The 25,260-nt window shown below is 43.1% G+C and overlaps 1 protein-coding gene and 1 long non-coding RNA gene across 14 annotated transcripts in view; one reads left to right on the forward strand and one right to left on the reverse strand.

Moving 5' to 3' along the window:
- INPP4B (inositol polyphosphate-4-phosphatase type II B) overlaps nt 1-25,260 on the forward strand; it is a gene marked incomplete at its 5' end in the record, with an annotated part of 263,874 nt that overhangs the window by 232,846 nt on the left and 5,768 nt on the right. For all 13 annotated transcript variants that reach the window (XM_083755443.1, XM_083755441.1, XM_083755437.1 and 10 more), the window contains 2 exons: nt 4,738-4,850; nt 12,093-12,247. In XM_083755443.1, coding sequence (XP_083611569.1) covers nt 4,738-4,850; nt 12,093-12,247 — 268 coding nt within the window. The remainder of the gene's footprint in view (nt 1-4,737; nt 4,851-12,092; nt 12,248-25,260) is intronic.
- LOC310852547 overlaps nt 13,951-25,260 on the reverse strand; it is a 39,316-nt gene continuing 28,006 nt past the window's right edge. The window contains exons 3-4 of the long non-coding RNA XR_014568248.1: nt 18,743-19,441; nt 13,951-16,920 (exon numbers count right to left, since the gene is read on the reverse strand). This is a non-coding gene — a long non-coding RNA (uncharacterized lncRNA). The remainder of the gene's footprint in view (nt 16,921-18,742; nt 19,442-25,260) is intronic.

The following is a 25,260-nucleotide window of genomic DNA, read 5'->3' on the forward strand; positions in this document are numbered from 1 at the left end:
CATTTCCGTGCGCTCTGGTTTCTGTCATGGTGGCCCATTGCACCAGAAGCTATTTAGTCATGCTGGCCACATGACCCGGAAAGCTGTCTGTGGACAAACGCTGGCTCTCTTGGCCTGAAGCGAGATGAGCACCACAACCCCATAGTCGCCTTTGACTGGACTTAACCATCCAGGGGTCCTTTACCTTTTTACCTCTTACTTTACTGTATTAAGGTAATATTTGCTGCTGCAAGTCTTGGCATTGTTGCTCCTTCCAGATCTGCAACTCTAAGGTCTCTCTGTATCTCCTTTGAAAATGCATTTGTACACCAATAATCTCTAAACTGGCTGCAACCACCTTGGAAAGAGATCTTGCATCATAATATAAAGCTCACTGATGGTTTCATCTCATGTTTTAAAGCCATGGAAGGAATACATTAAGGCAGCAATATTATACAGACCAACCAGCTGCCACCTCTTTTTAGCCCGCATTGAAGATCTGTGCTATTTTGACCTAGATGGGAAGGGATGGGCAGGGGAGGGCAGCAGCATAGTTAAACTCCCTCTCTCTGCTTGCAGGTCCTCCAGTTTGTTTGTTGATGATCCCAACAGCCAAAAAAATGCAGGGTGGGGAAAGATGTGTGGTTTAGCTCTAGCCCAAAACCTGAAGTAGGGAAGGGAAAGAGAGCGAAAGTAAGTTCAGTGCTGCAATCCAGCTTTTGCTCCCTTGCTGAAATACAAGCTCCGCTTACATGGAAATACGCCCTACTGAATTTGATAGGATTTAGTTCTAAGTAGACGTAGTAAGGACAGCTCTGTAAGGTGGTAATTTGCCCAATTAAAAGCCCCTCTTCACTCAGACCAATCAGACTGATTTTACCTGATCCAGGTCCTGCCTAGTATTTACTGCCTAGTAAATCCTCAAAGCAGTCATCTCTCTCTCGGAACCTGTCACCTAGCAATACTGCTGACCAGGCTTGCAATGTCATAATAGCCTTGAACTGGGACTGTCACTTCTGTTTCAGTGTATCTGAAGAAGTGTGCATGCACACGAAAGCTCATACCAAGAACTAACTTAGTTGGTCTTTAAGGTGCTACTGGAAGGAATTTTTTTGTTTTGACTATGGCAGACCAACACAGCTACCTATCTGTAACTGGGACTGTCACAGTCACAGAATACTTTCCCCTTCAAAACATAAACAGACATAAATACATCATTTCTCCACAAGGGGTCACAGGGAGCTTGACCTCATCTGTTGATGAGGTTGCACCACGTCCAGATTTTTTGTGTGGCTGGGAAACGTTATATCAGAGGGTTTTTATTGGTGCAGGTAGCTTACTGCCACAACTGCTTAGAGCATTTTTTCCTGTTGATTGTAGTTCCTATATTCAACTGGCTTTTTTCTAAGACACATTAGTGCTTTGTATTTCTTCACGACACCGGAACAAATTTATAGCGTACCTGTATTATGTAAACTAATATTTATTTGATCCTGAAATGATTTAACTGTTGAACTCAGGCAAATAGGACTATCAGTTCTTCAAGAGTTGCAAAGCAATTCGTTTTCTGTTGTCAGAATATGAACATAACTTTTATTGTGGGTGGAGTGAGAGCTTTAGGTAACAAAGGCTGTATTTTGGCTGCTTTATAGTAGTTGCAAATGCTGTCATGATATTCAGTTCATTGAACTAATATTCTCTATGCCTGCTTCCAAACATTTGTATTCTGTCTACGTGCCTGAACAGAAAAAAAAGATAATCTTAGGCTGTGTTCACATTACTATTGGCTCTAGCCATTTTGGACTCACAGCTGTCCATGGAGGCACAGGTCAAATCTGTATCCAGGGCAGCTGTTTACCAGCTCCATCTGGTACGTAGGCTAAGACCCTATCTGCCTGCAGACTGTCTCGCCAGAGTGGTACATGCTCTGGTTATCTCCCGCTTGGACTACTGCAATGCGCTCTACGTGGGGCTACCTTTGAAGGTGACCCGGAAACTACAACTAATCCAGAATGCGGCAGCTAAACTGGTGACTGGGAGTGGCCGCCGAGACCATATAACACCGGTCTTGAAAGACCTACATTGGCTCCCAGTACGTTTCCGAGCACAATTCAAAGTGTTGGTGCTGACCTTTAAAGCCCTAAATGGCCTCGGTCCAGTATATCTGAAGGAGCGTCTCCTCCCCCATCGTTCTGCCCGGACACTGAGGTCCAGCTCCGAGGGCCTTCTGGCGGTTCCCTCACTGCGAGAAGCCAAGTTACAGGGAACCAGGCAGAGGGCCTTCTCGGTAGTGGCGCCCGCCCTGTGGAATGCCCTCCCATCAGATGTCAAAGCGATAAACAACTACCTGACATTCAGAAGACATCTGAAGGCAGCCCTTTTCAGGGAAGTTTTTAATATGTGACATTTTAGTGTATTTCTCATCTCTGCTGGAAGCCGCCCAGAGTGGCTGGGGAAACCCAGCCAGATGGGCGGGGTACAAATAATAAATTATTATTATTATTATTAGCATTCTCCCACTACTGGTGTTTGAAGCTGTGTACACATGATGCTAACCACAATCCATCTCTATCCTGGAGTTTATTGAGAAATATTGCTGTTTGATGCATTTTCTCTTAAACCAGCTTCCATTGAACCTGAGAATGTAAGCCACATTCACTTTGCAGTTAAGGTTAAGCTAAGGTATATACATTTGAAACAGGAGGTGCACACGTGCAGATAGCAGCTTCATGATCAGTCGATGAGAGGTTGCATGTGTGGGGAAATCAAACAGCTATTGTGCATTGAGTGAAGACATCCTCACACCATCTCTGGTGTGACAGCAAAGTGCAAAAGTGACTTGAAATGTGGGCGGGCGGGTGTGGCCTCACTACATTTTAAATTGTGAATACTGTATGTACATAACCCCAGTCATAGAAAAGCAGTCTTTAGAATCTGGCCGCTTGATTCCTTTTTGGGTGAGACAGCCTATTACTTCACGTGTTGCTTCTCTTGGAAACATATGCCAGGTTTGCACCCTAACCATCCCTGGCACAACTGAAACTCTGATTGTGCCTATGAGCAATGTGGGCAGACTACGAAGGCTTCATTTTTTAAAATGTCATTATTCAACAGGAACTTATTTATACCGTGGTTTTAAGTGCAGTGCAGCATTTTTCCAGATTCATGCCTTCATTATTGTTGTTGCTTTAAATTGCCTCCTTGCTGTGACATGACAGGTGACTCAATTCTTTGTGAGTTCATTTGCGCGATAGAACCAAGCATGCATTTCCTTGCAGCGAAGACAGTAATTACACTGCACATAGGCTTCTGGGCTTTTGCTTGCTGAGATCTTCAGCAGCCACTGGAATTAGTGCTAATCAGGTTGAACTTTTTTATATATAAAAAAACCCAAAACAAAACCATGACAGTTAATCAGAAAATAACTTTCTTCTGCTTTTGCTATGTTCTGACTTTGATATTTGAAACAGCCATATATATAATCTGAAAATCAGTGGAAAGGTAAGTGCTATATAAAGGACCCTCTCAGCCTGAAGCTAGAATAATGACTGCAGTAGCCTTAGAGCAGGCTTTTGCTTTATTCTCTACCTGTATGCAGCCATAGCATAAATATATTATAAAGATTCTCAGCATTTCCAAATAAATCTGCAATTATTCGTACCTCTTTTCCAAAAATTCATATGCATATAGAACTTCTGAGGGCCAAATGTGGCATGATATGAGAGATCATTACAGTCGTACCTTTGAAGTCCAACAGAATCTGTTCCGGAAGTCCGTTCGACTTCCAGAATGTTAAAAAACCAAAGCGAATCAGAAGCCACGGAAGCCCCATCGGACGTTTGGCTTCCAAAAATGGCTTGTAAACCCTTCCGCTCACCTTCTTTGCCTCCCGCCAATTTCTGACGGATGCGCACAACAAGGCTCCGTCTCTTCCTTTCTTGTAGAAAGAGCTCGGAGGGGTGGGGGAGGGGAGAGAGAGAGCGGCCCCAACCTTGTGGCCAGATCACCACCGTGGAGCCAGCGGGGAGAGCTCCGGACTGCAGGAAAGCATCCGGAGCCTTCCCACTGGGAGGGATGACCCTGGCGCTGGAGGTGCGCAGGCACCAAGCCCCCACTCCGCCTCGCTTACATCCCCGCACTCTCCCCGGACTCTCTGGCGCCCTCCAGACCTTGGCGCCCTGGTTCCCCGTGCCACTATCCTCAATGGTAAAGATATCCCTGGTCCTAGAAGAAGACAAAGCCGATTCCACAAGCCTGAGATTTGCCCCAGCTTGCCACATATTTAAAGGGAAATTACTAGCAGACTAGCTAGCCTGTATTTATTATTTACTTGAAATAAGCTTATGCATACATTTATGGTGGTGCTGTACTTTCCATTAGCCCCTCTTCTCTCTCTTTTTCCTTATTGCTGCTTTGCTCTCTGCACATCCTGCAATTATGCAAAGTGCAGCACAAGGAGCAGATAACAGACCAGAGGCAGGAGTGCAACAGGTCATGGAATCCATCCTCTTACCATTTAATATAGAGATACTGAAGATGCATGGAACTTCAGGAAAAAGCTCTTAGATAGCAGTAGCTGTGTGAACAAGCAGAAACCTGTTTGGTCAGTCATTAAAAGACGGGCATTGCTGTGTTTGAGGAAAATCCTCATGCATTCGAAATGAGACTTTCAATGTAGCAGCTTTACTTTCCTGAGGAAATCCTTGACTCAGCATAGCCATTATCACACGCTGTATTTCTTCTGCTTCTTCTTCCCAGGCCTACCACATTTTCAAGAACAGAATGACTTAAAAGGATTACTAGAAAATCTCCATCAAAATATTCAGGCTAAAAAAAGAAAGAATGTAGAAATCATGTGGCTGGCTGCAACGGTAAGAAACCTCATTTTAAAGCAATTCGTTTAATTTTGTTCTGACTTGTTAAAATGAACTTTGGCAAGAGAATGCAAATAAGGGAAGCTTAGCAGCTTGCTGCTGGTGGTGGTGGGGACTCAGATGACATCTGCAAGTGACTCATGAAGCCTTTTAATGCCCAAAGTACTTTATTAAATTTGCATCTTTCCATAAAACTATTGGGACGCGGGTGGTGCTGTGGGTTAAGCCACAGAGCCTAGGACTTGCTGATCAGAAGGTCGGCGGTTTGAATCCCCACGACGGGGTGAGCTCGGTCCCTGCTCCTGCCAACCTAGCAGTTCAAAAGCACCTCAAAGTGCAAGTAGATAAATAGAGATACCATTCTGGCGGGAAGGTAAACGGTGTTTCCGTGTGCTGCTCTGGTTCGCCAGAAGCGGCTTAGTCATGCTGGCCACATTACCCGGAAACTGTACGCCGGCTCCCTCGGCCAATAAAGTGAGATGAGCACCGCAACCCCAGAGTCAGTCACGACTGGACCTAATGGTCAGGGGTCCCTTTACTTTTATAAAACTATTGCACTTGCATGTTCTCTTCAAACTGGTATTTTCAGTTTTCTAGTTGTACTCCTGATGCTGCCATGGCCCTGAACACACGGTGGGTTCAATATTAGGAATTCTTTGGCAGAGTTAGGTGCCATTTTGTGAAGGATATATAAGTTGAGCTGTTATTAGAGGAATGTGATGCATGGATGGTTGTAATGGGTGGCATTGGCAGAGAGGAAGAGATGAAGCAAGAGTTCCTTTGGATGAAGTCCATAAGAATCATTTTATCAGAGGACAGTAGGCATCATCAGGGATGCAGTTCCTATAACCAGGAACATATTGTAGCCCCAACTTTATTACAGCTCTGACTCAGAGCAGTACGTAACTTGTATGCTTACTGTACTGTATAGAAATCTGACACTGAAAAATATCCACAACTACATTTGGAGGGGGGGAAGTAGTCCTTGTATCAATAGGACTCTTCACATTTGAAAATGTGTGTGTGCAGTGTCTCTTGAGGGGGAGTGAGGTCAGGCTTCCTATACATTGAACAGCTCCTCGTTTCTTAGCCTAGACCAAGGATGGGGAATCTGTGGTTCTCCAAATGTTGTTGGACTACACTTCCCATCATTCCAGACTATTCCCCATGCCAACTGGAGCTGATACTGAATAGCAGCTGGAAAGCCACATGTTCCCATCCTTGGTCTATACCCTGCAAACTTATGAATCTCATTTTCTAGGTCCCTGGCACCATACATCTTCAGTCCATGACAAATGTTGGAAAATTCTCAAACATTCATATGTTAGTCTTTGCACATCATTTCCATTTCTTCGTTGAAGAATTTGGATTTTGGGGCTCAGGAAGGTCCCAGATCAGGAATAGTATTTAAAGAAGCTAGGTAAACAAAAATGGCTAGAGATAATAATAATGATAATAATAATAATAATAATAATAATAATAATGATGGACCCCCTTGGACTAGATCTTTGAGGCCCTGGCTTGCATTGTCTATTACTCCATATGAATGAATAGCAGTATATTCATCCTATCATATAAATTCATATTTATGGAAAGCAAAATGTTAATTATTCATAATGATCCGGCTTTTACTTTTGTAGAAGCTGACTGGCCCTGGGCACAATGCAAAACATAACACTGCTTGGTTATTTGTTTTCATGAACTTGACACCACTAACACATACATTTAGGCAGTTAACATTCTCTAATTGGGTAATTAAGGATGTAGATATTTTCCTGACAGAGGCCCCACAAATCTCCTGTGTATAAGTTAATTGTGTTTCTTTTCTCAGTGATTTTCACTGGATTAACTGCTGATTGCAATAGCAGATATGAAAACAAAACGATTGCAATATCTTGAACAGACCTCTGAAAATCTGACAGGTGCATACCCTCCAAGATTCTACATTTTTGGCTCCCACGCTCTCATGCAAGTCCAGCCTCCCCCCTCCCCCTTCCTCCCTCTCTATCAAATTTTCCCCTTGAAGGGGCAGATTCGTGTATCTCTCCACTCAACACACACAGACACACCCTGCCCCATCTGGACCAACCCCCCAGCCCATTTCCTCGCTTCCTCTCTGCACTCACTTTGCAGGACTTCTCACCCCTTGCTAATATACTTTCATGTTAGTGATAGTACATCAGTTATTGCGGACCTACGACATGGAGCAAAAACAGGTTAATGAAAAGGTGGTAAAATGGACCCCTAATTTTAGAGGGGGGAAATTCCAGTATTTCGTTTGGGAGAAAGCTTTGAATGACAGGTTCTCCCTACACTCCACGTACGCCTCTCAATACTGGTTGCTGGGAATTACAGGTGGGCAAAGTGTTGTTACGCTCGTGTCCAGCTTGCAAATTTCCCACAGGCATCCGGCTGGCCAATGGTGAGAACAGGATGCTGAACTAGATGGGCCTGATCCAGCAGACTTGTATAATGTTATAGAAATTTAGGCGTTTTGGGTGGTAGCGGCAATCTCAAAACTGAAAGGGTTGCCTTCCCCAGAACGAGCAGTTTCCCATTTACTCATTTTCCTTGCTAAGTAAGCAAGTTATAGGGAAGGATTACGAAACAAGTGCATCTCAGTGGACAGCAGTACCTCGCGTTAAGTACTTAATTCGTTCCGGAGGTCCGTTCTTAACCTGAAACTGTTCTTAACCTGAAGCACCACTTTAGCTAATGGGGCCTCCTGCTGCCACTGTGCCTCTGGAGCACAATTTCTGTTCTCATCCTGAAGCAAAGTTCTTAACCCGAGGTACTATTTCTGGGTTAGCGGAGTCTGTAACCTGAAGTGTATGTAACCTGAAGTGTATGCAACCCAAGGTACCACTGTACATTCCAACAGCCAGTTTCTTTTCCAACTCCTGCTGACTTCTGCAACCACCAAATAGCAGGAATCATTTGGCATGACACTATTTATTCATAGACGGCACTTCATTGCATTCCATTGCTGCTGAATTTGGACAAGTTGCAAAAATCTAGCTTACTAAAACTTGTGGTGGCAGCAAAGACTATTTCATGTTTGATGTTTTCAAGAAATGCAATTCAACTGGCTTTCTACAACTCAGAAACTGCAAACATCATTGCTCATTGGGGAATGGTTGTCCACTAACTAGGTGACTATTGCTTAGGTAGTGACATGTTTTCCCATGCCTTTTTATCCCTTTAAAAGAGTAAAAACCCAAAGTACATTTTATATTGCTTTTCCCCTGAGTGTCTCAGCTCCCCTGTCCTCCTTTTTTTTGTTCTGTTGCCAAAACCTTTATTCTTCGACATCTGTTCTGTCCGATTCTCATCCCTTTGAAGTTTCATGTTTTAATTTAGAAAGCTTAATCAGGAAGCCTTTAGTGGTGCTGATTTGGACCTCATTTTAAAATAGAAGCACAAACTTCAAAGGGTATAAAATATAAGTGATTGTTAATGCACATGCATTTAATATATGCCAGTCAAAAGCATAGCAGATTCACCACCGCTTTCTGTAGTGACATCTCATATGGAGCTAACTAGGATATAAAAATTAAGAGAGTTGCCGAAATGTCTTTTGCGCAGCTGCTGTTCTCTGGATGTGCTTGAATTCTGATTATATAATCCTCTTTCTCTCCATTCACTCATACACTCCATGCTCAGAAGAGCAATTCTGATACTGGCGCTGTGGTCTAAACCACTGAGCCTGTTGGGCTTGCTGAACAGAAGGTTGGCAGTTCAAATCCCCACAACTGGGTGAGCTCCCGTGCTCTGTCCCAGCTCCTGCCAACCTAGCAGTTCGAAAGCACACCAGTGCAAGCAGATAAATAGGTACCGCTCCGGCGGGAAGGTAAACGGTGTTTCCGTGCGCTCTGGCACTCGTCATGGTAGCAGTAGCAGTTTAATCATGCTGGCCACTTGACCCAATAAACTGTCTGTGGACAAACGCCGGCTCCCTCTGCCTGAAAGCGAGATGAGCGCCGCAATCCCATCCAGGGGTCCTTTACCTTTACCTTTTTACCTTACTTACTTGGAAGACACAAAATCATTGTAATATATAAGAACAGTGCTTTTTTTCTGGGGGGATGCAGGGGTACACATACTCCTAAACATTTTGTGAATCTAAGTTTGGTCTCATTGAGGGGCAGTATATCAATATGAGTAGGAAAATGAGAGTACCCCTAAACATTTTTTAAGAAAAAAAGCACTGTATAAGAATATTATAGAATACAGTGGTGCCCCGCAAGACGAATGCCTCGCAAGATGAAAAACCCGCAAGACGAAAGGGTTTTCCGTTTTTTGAGGCACTTCGCAAGACGAATTTCCCTATGGGCTTGCTTCGCAAGAAGAAAGCCCATAGGGAAATCTCCGGGGACCTCTTTTAAATGCTGGCGGTGGGGAGCAAAGCCTTCCCCCCCCTCCGGCCTTCAGAAGAGGTCCAGGAAGGCCGGCGGGGGCCGAAAGGCTTTGCTCCCCACCGCCAGCATTTTAAAAGCAGTCCGGGATAGCAGGGAAGCGCTTCCCGCTATCCTGGACGGCTTTTGAAGGCCGGCGGGGGGAGCAAAGACGTTTGCTCCCCTGCCGGCCTTCAGAAGAGGTCCAGGACCTCTTCTGAAGGCGGGCGGGGGGTGAAAGTCTTTGCTCCCCCCGCCTGCCTTCCCGGGAGAGCGGAGAAAAGCAGCGTGTTTCTCCGCTGTCCTGGACGGCTTTTGAAGGTAGGCGGGGGGGAGCAAAGACTTTCGCCCCCCGCCCGCCTTCAGAAGAGGTCCAGGACCTCTTCTGAAGGCTGGCGGGGGGCAAAAGTCTTTGCTCCCCCCTGCCTGCCTTCCCGGGAGAGCGGAGAAACGCAGCTCGTTTCTCCTCTGTCCCTTCGCCTGCTTTCAAAAGCTGTCCGCTCTCCCGGGAAGGCAGGCACGGGGGAGCAAAGACTTTTGCCCCCCGCCAGCCTTCAGAAGAGGTCCTGGACAAAAGTCTTTGTCCCCTCTGCCTGCCTTCCCGGGGGCTTTTAAGAGCGGACGGCTTTTGAAGGCAGGCGGAGGGGAGCAAAGACTTTCGCCCCCCGCCAGCCTTCAGAAGAGGTCCAGGACCTCTTCTGAAGGCTGGTGGGGGGCAAAAGTCTTTGTCCCCCCTGCCTGCCTTCCCGGGGGCTTTTAAATCGCCCCGGGACAGCGGAGAAGTCCTCCGCTGTCCCGGGGCGATTTTTAAATGCTGGCCCGGGGTTTTTTAAAATGCTGGGGGTGGGAAGAAAAGCCCTTGTCCCCCCCCAGCCTTCAGAAGATGTCGGGGGACAGACTGTCCCGGACCTGGTCTGAAGGTGGTTTCCATAGGAACGCATTAATTGATTTTTAATGCATTCCTATGGGAAACCGTGCTTCGCAAGACGAAAAACTCGCAAGATGAAAAAACTTGCGGAACGAATTAATTTCGTCTTGCGAGGCACCACTGTAGTAGAATCCTGTCAAATTAGACCAAAGGCCATTCTAGTCCAGCATCTTTTTCTTGCAGTGGTTAAACAATTGCCTTTGGAAAGAAATTTTATATGCAAGACAGACCTGTATCTCTATTTGGCAGAGGCTTGCAGCCTCTGAGCTCGGAGGTAACGTATAGCCAACATGGCTAGTAGCTATAGAAAGCTTTATCCTCCATTACCGTACTTTATGCAGTTACCTTTTAAAGCCATCTTACAGAAGCAAATTCTAGAAGACTGCTGTGTTAAAGATGTACTTGCTTTTGTCTATCCTGAAACTCCCACTAAGCAGCTCCTTTTGGTTCTTCTGTTATGAGAGAGCGGGAGCAGAATTCTCTGCCAACTTTCCCTACACCATGCATAATTTTATAAATCTTGATTATTTTACCTGCTAACTTAAAAGTGCCAGAATTTTAACCTTCCCTCATAATGGAATTACTGTATTTTTCGCTCTATAGGACGCACTTTTTCCCCTCCAAAAATGAAGGGAAAATGTGTGTGCATCCTATGGAGTGAATGCAGGCTCCTTGGCTTCAGCAATAGCAACACAAAGCCTCCAAAGCCCAGAGGGAGCACTCCCTCCGCGCTCCGGAGGCTTCACATTGCTTTCGCTGAAGCCTGGAGAGCGAGAGGGGTCGGTGCGCACGACCCCTCTCTCTCTCTCCAGACTTCAGGGATAGCTGCCTGGAGCCTTTGGAGCGCAACGGGACCTCGCGCTGCGCTCCAAAGGCTTCGGGTTCCTTTTGCTGAAGCCGGGAGAGCAAGACTCTCTTGGCTTCAGCAGAAAGGGAGAGCTGCACAGCGCCCCTTCAGCGAAGCGGGAGGAGAAATGGAAGGGGCTCCATTTCTCCTGCCGCTTTGCTGAAGGGGTGCTGAGCAGAGGGGAGGGGATTTTTTTTCTTGTTCTCCCCCTCTAAAACAAGGTGCGTCCTATGGTCGGGTGCATCCAATAGAGCGAAAAATACGGTAATCCAGAACCTTAATCGTTTGGGCTGCCTTTCCAGCAATTCAGTACCCTTTTTGAGATGTCATGACCAAAACTGTACCCAGAATTCTATGTATAAAGGCATTATGATATTGGCAGTTTTATTTTCAATTCCTTTCCCAATAGCTCCTAGCACAGAATATGCACTTTTCACAGCTTCCCCGTACTGGTTTTATTATCAAATAAGAACAGAGACACGCAGAAGCCCATCATCAACTCATTAAAGCATTTTTTATTTTATTTTTATTTTCCACATAGCTTCAAGCATTGGGCTGGGAAAGTCAAAAGACGCTGAAAGTTGTGACAAATGAATCACTGGGATAAAATCTGCAAAAGTGGTATTTCTGATCTAAATTACTAGATTAGAATTTATCAGCCATTTCTGATAGATTAGTTTTGCCTTAAAATGAGGTTGTGTTGAACTGCATTGTTTAATTGAGGGTTGTTGGTTTTTTGCTATATTTATATGTTGTGGTGGTTTTTGGCATGAGTATTTTGGTGGAAATGTTGTTTGCTAATTTGTAACACTTCGTTGTTATTATGTACCACTTTGAACTCAATGTTGCTGCTGGATAAGCGGCATACAAGTAATAAATCAAAACCAAGCTTGCTGCTCCACAACAAGATACAAAGATAGCAAACTCTTTTCTGTTTGACAATGTTATCAAAGTAGTTTAAATGTTCCCCAACCATTTGTTTAACATGCTGGCATTCCCCAATATGCTAGACTGCAATACACCTGGAGTAAAGAGAGAAGCAAGTCACTTGATTTCTGTGTACCTTATAGATTTGCCGCAAGCTAAATGGAATCCGGTTCACCTGTTGTAAAAGTGCCAAAGATAGGACATCAATGTCAGTGACACTGGAACAATGTTCAATTTTAAGAGATGAGCATCAGCTGCACAAAGACTTTTTTATCCGAGCCCTTGACTGTATGAGGAGGTATGTTCTTCTTTTTCTGTTTGCCATCTTTCAAGTCTATCTGTGTGCTTGAATATATTTTAGCTAAAATGTTGGGTAGGTCAGGATCAAGATGTGCATGATTTGCTCTCGGTTAATTAGCCTTTCATTATTATCCCAACCCCAGGTTCATATCTCAAGCCTTTCATAAAGCCCTTCCCCCCCAAAAAACATGTTAAATTCATATAGGGGTGCTTTTTATAAAACTGGGCAATACTGCTTAATCAAAACAGTAATCTATAACACTTGATAGCTTTGTTTAATCAAAGATAAATAAAATATAGCAAACAAAATTAAGACAAATGTTAAAAATGATGTTTATTTAATTAAGTCCTCACTGTTTTTTTAAAAATTAAATTACTTTGCCTTTTAAGTATAATTATGCACAAATTAAGATGGAATTCATCAAGAATGTTAGGTACACTATTAATTTAGACATGTACTGAAAAGAACTTGTCTTAAGTTTTGTCTGCACTTGCTAGCTAACCATGTCTGTAATGAAATTCCATACATTGTCATCACTTTTAAAGCAGCTGTCGAGGTGAATGCAGGAATGTACAACCATGTTTTCACTATTCGTGTTTAGGCAAGGAAACTTTTATTATCATGGTTGATAATAAGTACTTACTTCTGGATTCTTTTCACCTCAAGTGAAAGATTAAGTAGTTTTAATCTTAGTCTTTCACACTATGCCCTTCAACAGGGACATGAATTTTGCTTTGTTTAAAAGGGCAGCAGTAATAAATGAGCAGGATTGCAGGGCAATTCAGATGTTTAGCTTATTTGAATATTGCTCATGGTGTATAGTAGTTACATACATTTCATACTTACCATTATAGTCGCTTCATCCAATCACTTCTGCAGCTTTTCAGTCATCGTGGTTAATGCATGTGCTAGCTTTCACACCTGAATGTACTTTTACTAATGATCCATTGGTTTTCTATATTTAATCATAATTTCAATTCGGCTTCCAGCTACTCTTGTTTTCAGAGTAAGCTTCCAGTCCATTTGACAGCCTTAAACACTGTGGGATAGATTGGTTGTTAAAAACATTGCAAGTCTACAGTGCAGAATGCCCAGTGGCAGAGCAGGAAAATAGAGCTATTGCAGTCTCATGTACAGTGGTGCCTCGCAAGACAAAATTAATTCGTTCCGCAAGTTTTTTCTTCTTGCGAGTTTTTCGTCTTGCGAAGCACGGTTTCCCATAGGAATGCATTGAAAATCAATCAATGAGTTCCTATGGAGACCATCCGGGGACAGAGGGGAAGGCGCGTGCGCCTTCCCCTCTGTCCCCGGACCTGTTTTAAAGCAAGGGAAGGGGCAGCGGGGAGAATCGCTTCTCCCCGTTGCCGCCCCTTGATTCAAAAGGGGTCCGGGGAGAGAGGGGAAGGCACGCGCGCCTGAGGAAGGGGAAGGCACGCTCTGTCCCCGGAGATTGCGGGGCTGGCAACGGGGAGAAGTGATCTTCTCCCCGCCGCCCCTTGCTTCAAAAGAGGTCCGGGGACAGCGGGGAAGACGCGCTGCGCTTCCCTGCTATCCCCGGAGCTTGCGGGGCAAGCTTCGTTTTGCGAAGCAAGCCCATAGGGAAAGGCGTCTTGCGAAGCGGCTAAGAAAACGAAAAACTCCTTCGTCTAGCGAGTTTTTCGTCTTCCGAGGCGTTCGTCTTGCGGGGTACCACGGTATGGTTTAATGGGATGTTTGAACCAGGCCAGTGTCACTGAGATCAAATGCAGCCATTTGCCCTTCTCCTTTGGGGAGAGCTCTTCTGCAAATCATTAAAAGAGATACTTTTTTCTATGCTGAATATACTTTTTTTTTTAATGCGCCCTGTGTTTTGGCTCATCCGTACTCTTACCCATGAATATGATTGGCAACATTACATCTGCCCGTGAATAGATGTGATTGCACCTGATTGGAACAGTGAGCTTCTTCTCCATTCACTGGAATAGAGCATTGAGAAAAGGAGACACCTTTCCATGTCTCTGAGCTCAGCTTCTGTATTTTTAGTCAAGGCTCATTTTATTCAAGGCTCTCCAAGAGATTTCATAACTGTGCTTTTGAGTTGGCCTTAAATAAATGGAGTTGTTATAGGACGTGACACTTGTGTATTTATCCTTCTATGTGATTACTTCAGTAAAGTGCTGTTTAAAAGGCTATTCGGTGGACTTCTCAAACCCCCAGCCATAAAAGCCTCCAAGGAGGATTTTTTAAATGTAATTTTTAAGGAATGTGGAAAAATTGGGACTTCGGTGCTTTCTTATTTTCTGCAGTTTGAGTTGTCAAGTGACAATAACTGCTGAACAGTCTGTCAGTGCTCTATCTCACTCTGTAATGATTGTCAGGAAGAGAGTTAAACTCTTTGAAAACAAGCACTCTGAAACAGATCAGCTCTTCACATGGCAAACATTAGGGATCCTTACTGGTATTAAGACCAACCAACAATGGTATTTTAAATGGTAACAAAAGTACCAATAGAATTCATTCATAAATTCATATTCAAGTGTCAGTGTTGGTCAATCCATATCTTTTGACTTTAAATTGTCCTTTCACTTCTTGAACAGGGTAGACCTTCTTAAAATAAAACTGTGGTTTTTCTACTTTCAACACCTTGAACAGTGTATTATCTGAGGTCACTATAGAGTTCACAGTTGTGATGAAACTGTTTCTTTTTAAAGATGTGTTGAAGAACATTGTAGAGTACAAATCATAGCTGTGCTAGGTTTATTATAAGATACTTGATTCCACTAGAGAAGGACAATTGTGATATTTTTCAGATTCTTAGAATAGAGCTCTAAAGCCATTGATATTGGAATCAAAGTTGAAGGGTGGGGTGTAAAGTTAGGCATAAATGCTGCAGTTGCAAAAAGGTATAAAACACATGAATTATCATTAGTTGAAGATATCTAGATTACACTTAATATGTGACAGGGATAACATTTTGGAGGTCTGAACAACAGATGCATGCAGTGAAGCATTCCAATAATTGTCTCTCAGCTTTTGAATTTTCTTCTATTGGAGGCTGGTCCAAGCTTATCTTATGTCCAGGGACAAGGAAGTATAGAGTACAATAATCAGCATATTGTTTCTCATTCTGAACAACTGAGTGGTCTATCTGTCTTTTTAAAAAAAATGGTTCCCAAGTTTCTCTCTCACTCACTCTCACACACCAATATTGTGAGAAATTACTGAGCAAAAACCTCCCAGAATGTGTATATTCTCAAGCATATTCTGATGTGGCGCCAAATTGAAATTAGGAGAGTGTCTTTCTTCTCTGGACACAATGGCGATATTTGATAACTGGTATTCTCCTGTTACATGTCAATTCTGAACGTTCTATTATTTCCTGTTCCCTAACAATAGCTTCTGGCTGTTTTTATAAATTAGGAGGAGACTATAAATTTTGCTCCAAAGTGACAAATGCTTTACCTCTTTATTTATGACACTTATTTCAATGGCATAAGAGCCAGGCTACTGTTACCTTTGTGTAGAAGCTCTAGAGAAATTACATTTCAGAAATCATTTAAGAAAAAGCAAGGCATAAAAAACTTTAAAGAGAATCTAGTGAAGGGAACATTTTCTGCCATCCCTTTCAGGGTGAGGATAGGAGTTGGATACAACTGATAGTCTGGCCCCACCCTTGCAATGTAATCAAATGTTATAATATTTGAGAGGGCAGGGGACAAATTTGGGGGTCTTTTAACCAATGGAGTATCTAGGCATCTGTGTGCTCTTCAGCATAACACAGTCTAGAACTTCTTTCTTGAGAAAAATATTGGAGCAATTTAAATAACAGAAAGCGAGTGAGAGAGAGAGAGAGACTGCTGTAGTAGCAAAGTACATAGTAAAGTTCAAAATATTGCATATACAACTCTGACACAGCATGTGCCATCCAATCCAGCCTCAAACTTACTTTGATAAGAACTATTATTCAGTATTTCCCCAGCATAACCAGAAACATCCCATTTTGATGAAATCTGTTGTTGAGACCCAAGGGCTTGTCCAAACTGGAGCAAACTAGCATGCCTCCACATTAATGGAGGGGTGCCCAGCATTGTCTGGAAGAACACTGAGGTGGGATTCACATTGTGTTCCAGTGTGTACAAGCCCTTACTTTATTTCTCAATATTGTCCAATTTAAGTCTTTTAAACATGAGTATGAAATGCTGAATATATTCATTTCCAAAGAACGATTTCAGGTTTGTTTTGTTGGGCTGTGAATATTTCTACTCCGTAAATGTTTTCTGGACCTGCTGACAACTCACAGTGATTTGACTATTTATTTTGATAAGACATACCTGAATACTGCAAAGAATGTGTTCCCTTTGCCTGGGACATACAGATGCTGTAAACAGAGGAGACGCACAAAATGTGTAGGTAGATAGCACTGGCTGTGTTGTTTGGAGCAGCTACTGTTGCTCCACATCCCCTTGACTGCCTTGGCAGGTAGATGAGATGTGCCTGCCTGGACCAAGCGCTGTTATGCTGATCACACTTGCTGAGCTGCTGAAGCTGTCTCTCCTCATTTCCCAGGAGAAGGAAGAGAGTTGTGCTGCTCCCACCACCTTTGTGCAGGGTTGCCAATTGACCAGTTTTATTTTTGCAAGTGGAATGTCAAATCCAGTCAACTTTGTGCAGCAATTGGTTGTAACCTTCGGCTAGAAAAAGAGAGAAATAATATGCTGATCAGTGTTTGGTCACATACTAAGGTGCACACACGATTCATCCTTCCTTTCAATCTCCATCCACATCCACAGTTCTCGTTCTCTCTCCCTCCCTCCTCCCTCCCTCTCACACACAACTCCTATAATTCATATTAATAAAAATTACATAAGCACCCCCATTTGACAGCACACCTGCATAGAAGCCAATGTGTGCCTTGTGAACATAGACACCAATCATGCATGGTAGAGTGCAAATGACACAGAGGACATGGCCATTTGGAAGGTTGCTGGTGTTCTACTTCTTCCTATGGCTGTGCACAAGGAATGTTACATTAAACAAGGGACCAAGAAAAACAATCTGTTTAGCCTAGAACAGATGTGTGTGTATATTGTTATGTAGCTTATTGATTATGGGCAGGTATGTGGAAGAATTGTGAATTTGGACATATCCCATAGGACCAGCCTAAGCCCAGGAACAAGAAAATAAACTTGGGATATGTTACACAGTAAGTGACACCCATTAATATTTATGAGCAAATAAAATAAAGATATCATATCCCTGTAGGTAGGCTTATCATTATAACTGTATTTCAAAAAACCTGATGTGTTTCTAATTAATAACCTATGTCGAATTAAGGATCCATCATACCCTTCTGAACAGCTGCCTTTCTTGCATGCACTCATTGAAGCCTGCCTATATAGATGAAACAATGAAATAGAATATTTGTACCGCAGTAAGAAAATCTGTCTGGATAATACAACACAATTATAATCTAACTTTATAAGCAAACAACGGGGGAGGGGACCTCATCTTACAGAAATGAATTGGAATGAACAGTACATAGAGCTCTGAATATGTTAAATGTAAATAATTTGAAAAATAAGATTTGGATTTGATTTGATATCCCGCTTTATCACTACCCAAAGGAGTCTCAAAGCAGCTAACATTCTCCTTTCCCTTCCTCCCCCACAACAAACACTCTGTGAGGAGTGGGGCTGAGAGACTTCAGAGAAGTGTGACTAGCCCAAGGTCACCCAGCAGCTGCATGTGGAGGAGCGGGGAAGCGAACCCGGTTCACCAGATTACAAGTCTATTGCTCTTAACCACTACACCACACTGGCTCTCTTTTTCTCTTTCTCTGATTAGGCTAATGAAGTAATTTCAGAAGTCTAGTTTTCTGACTAAAGTCAGAGCTCCTGCTGTGGCTCATATAAGGGTCTTACATTGGCCCAGTTGAATTTTTGACTCTGTTTTTAACAACTGGCACACATAGACCCAATGCCATATTACAAACTGCTTCTGAAACTTACCTTGTTTCAAAAGCAGCTCTAAGTGAGCCATAGTTTCTACTGTTCAAGAAGCCCAAGAAATCTAAAGCCTCCTTAGACTCATAGGCCTTTGGGTTCTAACCATTCTACAATCCACTCGCTCTGATGTGGAGGTTCACGCTTTCCCTCAGCTTCCCTCAGGTAATTGGTAGGATCATAGCTGCACAAGCAAATTGTAGTTAAGCAGCCTGCTCTTTGTTTAGCATTCTTGGGTGAAAGAGAAGGAGAACTGTAACAATAACCACACCTTCTGACTTGTTATGACCTTTTCTAAGAAAACTTAAGGAGGAAAGGTCTTAGCAGAGAGATGGTACAAACATTTTTAAATACCAAGAGGTTGGAGGGTGGTGTGTTGGAACTGGAGGGGTTTTTTGTGGGGGGTTAGTTATTAACTGGTTCTGCTATTAGCTCCTTCCCACCCCACCCACAGTCAATAATACAATAGGGAAAGACTGAGAATCTAGAGTTGACTCCCGCTGTCACCTACCCAAAGATGTGCCCTCTGTTTCAAGAGCAGCTTGGTGCTTGGCATGAGTTGAGGACTGGTTGAGAGAAGTCATCCTGAGGCTTTTCATTTCTTCCTTAAATCCTATAATTATCATGACCTGTTCGATCTTCTGAGAGGTAGAAATTAAATATCCGCATCTCCATCTTTATTTCTCTCCTAAGCTGGTGGTGAGATGGCTTTGATTCTGAAAGTAAAACCAGAAACTTTGAAGTAAGCCCCCAGAATGGGGATTTGGGGTGGGGGGCGATGCTCTGGCTAAGAGCAAGTTCTATAAAGTCAGTAAGCAATTCTAAGGATTGTTGAAGAGGCCACGCAAATGGGTGCAGTGATGATAATGACCACAGACAGGAAGAAAACAACTAGATCGTCACTCAGATACATTGATCAAAAGTTCAAACCCTTTTTAAACACCCAGCTTGCTGTTTGGAGCAGGTCTTTCTTCCTTGTGGGCACTGGGACCAGCTCCCAATAATTGTGCAGCCAAGCGTTCCTTTTTAGTAGCAGATGAATAGGAGGAGACAGGCATGTCAATTTTCTTTTTCCACTTCCAGTAATACATTCCTCTTCCTTAAAAATCTTTATCCCAATGTCAACATGAAAGACAGGACAAATATAAACACTTTTGGCTCCTGGGACTCCCCTCGCCAAAGAATTCGACCCAATTGTTTGCCTTCGACCCTGTGTAAAAATAAAAAAGGTGAGTCTGACAACACACCTTGGGGCTTGCTTCAGTCACTGGTGCTATTTTGGCAGTTCATCTAATTGCAAGCAAGGAAGACAGGAGAAGAAAAACAAAGAACAGTTTGTTGCATTGAGTCGCATGGCTGGCATCTGAACACCTAAACTGAGAATAGCCAATTGATGCTTATTCTTGCATAGCCAATGGTACAATTATGATTATGGCTATGTTAATTGACTGTTTTTATTGGAAAACGAATAAAAATTATTTTTTAAAAAAATTCAGTCAATGAGCCCCATTTCCTTGGGAAAGTGGGAGAGTCAAATGTCTGCTTAATATATTCCACTATATTGGTGTTCTTTCCAAAGACACCAAACTCTCACTCTTAGAACAACAGACAGTGAGTAGCAGGCATATGTGGGGAGCTGAAAGAAACAATACAAACATACCGTTCGCATTAAATCTGGATAAAGTGTGGTTAGTTTTAGCTATGCTTGATTAAAACAAACAGTGATTTATGAAGCTGGCTTGATACAGTAAACCACAGCTAAACTAAGCACAGCTTCCAATTTTGACATAATAGCAAACTAAAGTTGTTTGGAAGTACTCACTTCTGTTTTCAGTCTCCTAATGGATGCACTGGATATGTTGAGGGAAGAGGGAGCATGTTCCACTAAACGATAATTCTGTGTTACATCCAAAACAGGCTACTGAAGCCACACCAGGTAGCATGAAAGGTAGTGGCCACAGGACATCAACTTGATAAACAGTTTGCACTGCAGTACAAAACAGGCTAGAATCTGGTGTCAGGAATTTGAATTTTCACTGTATTGAAAGGTATTGTCTTAGTTGGCTGCTCTCCGGTCCCTTGGAACCTGACTAGTTATAGTTTGAGTTTTTGAAACTGCTTCAAAGAAAGTAACAGTAGCTTTCTGTGCTGAGATTTAGAATACCAAGCAGTTTATAAATGTCTGTTTTGATGTGCCTCAATTTTTCTATTAATAATCATGAGAAGCAGTAAAATCTTAAAGGAGCTGAATTTCTAAATACTCTGCAGAATTTCCACTCAAGTATCCTTGGTTTTGCATTGGGAATTCTTTTCACGATTTTCTGTCATCTTTGAAGAGTTATAAAGATTCAGAAATTAATGTCAGATTAGTATTCCATCAGAAATACTTATTTGTACAAGGGCTGCTGCTATTCCATCTCATCCATTGAACCAGCTTTGATCTTGGTCCCTGATTTTAATGACTTTCGTCCAAAAGTTATATAATAAGCAGCAGTGTTCTCCTTTTGCTACCTTAATTTCCACTGGTCTAACAGGTAAATGAAAGAACCTGTTATCACTTGTATATATGCATGCATTAAAACATATACCCTTCCATTGGGCACCCACTGAACCAAAGTATTATTGTTAAAAAACAGCCATGCATACCTGGAATATAGCAGTGACAAAGCAGTAAAGACCTCATTCATCTGATTTTATCATGTACAGAAATATCTAGGTGGGATCAGGGTGATTCGTCTCTTCTGTCAAGACAGGGCTTAGCTGCTGCTGATGTGTAAAATACGATGACAGATATTTTACTCTAAGTGAACTGAATATTTCAGTCATACTCAGTTATATCCGTATTAAATCCCATTGATTCCTGTGGGAGGTATATACAGGCACACACATACTTCCACTGTCACTCAAACACAGTCATACCAGGCAAAGCATATAATAGCATGATTATAAGGGTATGTTGTAAAGTATATCCTCTTAATACTAACACTAATTATGTTAGGCTTATTAATGGTGTTGTATTGACATGTACTGTGGCATCAGCATATTATCAGATCATTTACTTAATGCTTATATGTTTTGTCATTTTAGAATTTAGTGTTACAAGCGATTCAACCAAAATTATTTGGCGGGTGACTCAAATTAAGATAAGGAATCTAGACCTGCTGCCTTCCCACCAAATCTTCAACTTCTGTCTTCCCTTCAGTTCTAGCCCACGTTGTCCCAAACTGCAAAATTCTCTTGGCTATCCTGGCCTCATTTTTTCAGCCTAATGCATACTCTGTCATTCCCCGGCTACTTCTTTCATCATTTGTTATTTCAGATCGCTCTTTTGTATGCCATCATACACGTGGCCCATCTTCCACTCAGCTTCCCAGTCCTCAGCCTTCATACCTGAATTGCACTCCTACATCTCTCCTCTCTCATCTGCTTTCTGGCAACAGCACAAAATGCCTCCAGTCCCACTTTCTGGCTGCCTAAATTTGTGTCAACTTCCTGTTCCTTTGCTTTCCACTTTAGGCATTGAGTTTAGTGGGGAGGAGAAAGTCCTGGGGAGATTGTTTCCTCCCCAACCCCTTCACATAATGTAGGGTTGCCTCCCCAAACAAAGCCGCCTCTCACAACCCTCGCGCTCTCTGCTTGCAAAGGGAGACCTTGCACACTCACCTGCTCCGCCACGACTCAGAAGAGGCATGACCCATCCTTCGCCACTCGCTTGCGGTACAACCCTTGAGATCGCAGGCAGGTTCCATGGAGGAATCTGCCGGGGCCTCCGTGCAGGAGCTCTGCTCCTTGCCACCTGGCTTCTCTGCAGCAGCCTCCATGTTTATTTATTGCTCCAGGGATTGCAAGGAAATTGCTGCTTCCCCACCTTCAACCCCACATGCTTCAGAAGAAAGTGGGAGAGATGCAGTGAAAGCCCCTTGTTCTGGGGGCGGCTGGCAGCACAGCGCAGCAGGAACCAGACTCGCATTCACTGGTCACCCATGTGGCTTCTGTGAGATGCTCCACTTGCACCGCAAGCACCAGGTGGTGGCAGCTTCAAGCCCAGTGTGGAGAACTTGCGCGCTCCTCCTGTTGCCCTGCTTGGGAAGGCAGCTCTTGCCCACTCCCTTTACGCATCACTGGGCTCCGGAAGCAGAAACAAAAGAGCCAAACTCTCTCTCTCTGGCTTCTGCCTGCTGTCAACTCTCTAGCTACCTATGAGTTGAAGGAAGAGACCCCACCCATTTGCTTTCTCAAAAAGAGCCACCAGAAGGTTAGAATTAGAAGGGAGCCCAGGCATTTAGCATAACTCCCCCCCCCACTGCCAAAAAAAAACCTCATAACAATATCCTTCTTACATTCTTCATCAGCCAAGTTGCTTGGCTAGCAAGTTCAATGTCCTTTATTTGGCAGCACATCTTGCAAAACTCAGTATTGTGTGCAGATTAATTGCTGTGGTCATGAATAAATCTGACCAGTTTTGAAAACTGCAGTACATTCATTTAGTGACACAGGAGAATATTCACTGGCAGTTCCAGATACTTTCTGCTAGGAAGTTAAGACTGATATTATAAATACAATCTGCAGAACTATTTGGCATTACATAATTCAGCCATTCCCAAGCTGTGCTGACTAGGGCTGAAGGGATTTTCGTACAAAACATCTGGAGGGCACCAGGTTTGGAAAGATTGACTTAATTTCATGTTTTGCAATGGCAGTGTAAGTGGGATGGCTGGTTTTCTTCTTTTTCTCATTTAAAGCCATTACAGCTTAATAAAGATAATTAGTCACCTTATGTGCAATGTGTTAGAAAATACAAGTAGGGCCTACAATAAGATGTTTCATAGTTTTCCTCACACCCTAAGAGAGGAGCTCCTGTTTGGGGTTGCAGCCAGTCATGCTCTCCTCCAGGACACTGTAAAGAGCTCAAGCAGGCCAAATTCACTTGCCCACCGAAGTTTTCCATTTGTCTTTTTGAATACACAACTTCCCCTGGCTCCTAGAGGTCACCTCTAGCACACCATTTTAGATTCTAAAAACATTTTGTTACTTCTGCATGCCTTGGGGCTTGCCTAAGGAGGCAGAAGCCTCCCTCCTGTCTCTCAGCAACTCTGTTTTGGCTCCAATGCTGGTGGCACTGAGTAGTAGAACAGCAATAGAAATGATAATAGTAATGCAGGCAAGGTAAATAAAAGAAATAAGAATCACAGAATCAAAGAATTGCAGAGTCGGAAGGGACCACAAGGGTTATCTAGTCCAACCCCCTGAAATGCAGGAATATTTTGCCCAACATGGGGCTTGAACCCACAACCCTGAGATTAAGAGTTTCATCCTCTACCAACTTTGCTAAGGACACTGTCTCTAATCCTTTGTTTTCCAATTGCCTTACCCACAATCTAAGCTGGGAAGTGGGAAGGACAAACTGAACATTTTTCTCACCCTCCAAAATCACCACCTTAATTTTATCAGCAAGGTCTTTCTTTGCTGAGTAGCATACAAGAATCTGTGGCGCTGACTCTGCAGGGAAGGTTGCCCTAAGTATGGTATCTTCTTGAAAATGTTGAGATCTGTATAAGGTTACATGAGGGCTCTGTTTGTTCCTGTAGGCAGGTAGCACTCTGGGACACAACAGGGAACTGGAGAATGGTGTGCATCCTCTCTTATCTTTGCACTGTTCTACTTGAGCTATACTGCCTTATTCAGGGGGGGGGGAGAGATCTAGGTGGAAATATAGGATGCTCAGTCCCTGACTCCTGCAGTTTAAAAAATGTTCAGATAGCCAATGACAGGAAAGAACCTGAGACTTTGGAGAGCCACTGTTGCTGTGTACACACTATAATTTAAAGCACATTCTTTCTCTCAAAGCATTCTGGGCACTGTCATTTGTAATGGTTTTCTGGGAATTGTGAGGAATAAATGCTCTCTCTCTCTGATTATGTGCAGTTTAAAAAGGTAACGTCATTATGAGCAAATATTCAGATAATTCCTAGAACTCTTCACTATCCTACATTATGGTTAGGTGGCTTGATGACACAGATAGGCATCATTTTCATAAACAGACTCAGGGATTTAAAAAAACAACAACAACTGCTCCCTAGCTTTGCCTCAGTATTGATTTTGCAAATAAATTTACATTTGCTTGATTGCTTTTAACATTAATTTAAAGTTCTTGAAATAACTCCATTGCAGAAAGTACTTATGGAGAACTAAATCCAGGTTTGAGGAATCCCCGTGGAAAGTGCCCTGGGAGGAGCCCCATCTCCTTTGAGCAGCAGTGCTCCAAACAATGCCAGGTAGATGACTCTAGCATCCGTTTAAGTTTCCCACGATGCCCTAGTGATACCACACCAGAGGCATTGTGGGAAATTTGGGTAGTGACCCAACTGCTGGGATTGTCAGGCCTCAGGGATATGGATTTAAAGGGAGTCCTAAGGCACGCAGCAGCAGTGGGCCCTACTGGTGTGCTTGGGCCACTGCCACGAAAGGATGCCAAGGGCTGGCGGTTGTCAATGAATCTTGATAAAGCAGAGACTAAATAGAGGAAAGCCAGGTCATCAGAAGCCGAAAAGTGGAAACCCTTTTGGTGGCTATGACTGGTTTTTGGATCTCCAGTGAGAAAACAAAGCACCATAAATGTGAAAGTTCACTCTCCATTTCAACGCTGGAAGATGCTCTGCATGCATCATTGCATCAGAGCTCTGTGGAGCTTTCCACTGTTCCTCAATGTTTTGAAACCATGCATTTCCCCACTGATTCCACTTCATAGCATTTCAGGCTTGCTCTGTTCCCTTGCATGGGGCTTCCATTAAGAGCTCCCAACCCATGGCTTCATCTTGAATGTGCTAAGAAGTATCTGTGAGAGTTAATTCCCTATTGGAGGCTTGCTTTTTTCATTCATTTAGAACACCTTTAAATATGTGCGATATTTTCTTATTTGGTATGCAGACTAGCCAAAATAGCTTTATATAGCATAGATTTATTGCGGCCATCTTTGTTGTTGGAATACCTAAGTGTTGCCTTATTCTCCTATTAAATGCTATTTTATTT

Source organism: Podarcis gaigeae (genome assembly GCF_964106915.1).
Source record: "Podarcis gaigeae genome assembly, chromosome: 9".
Taxonomy (NCBI): domain Eukaryota; kingdom Metazoa; phylum Chordata; class Lepidosauria; order Squamata; family Lacertidae; genus Podarcis; species Podarcis gaigeae.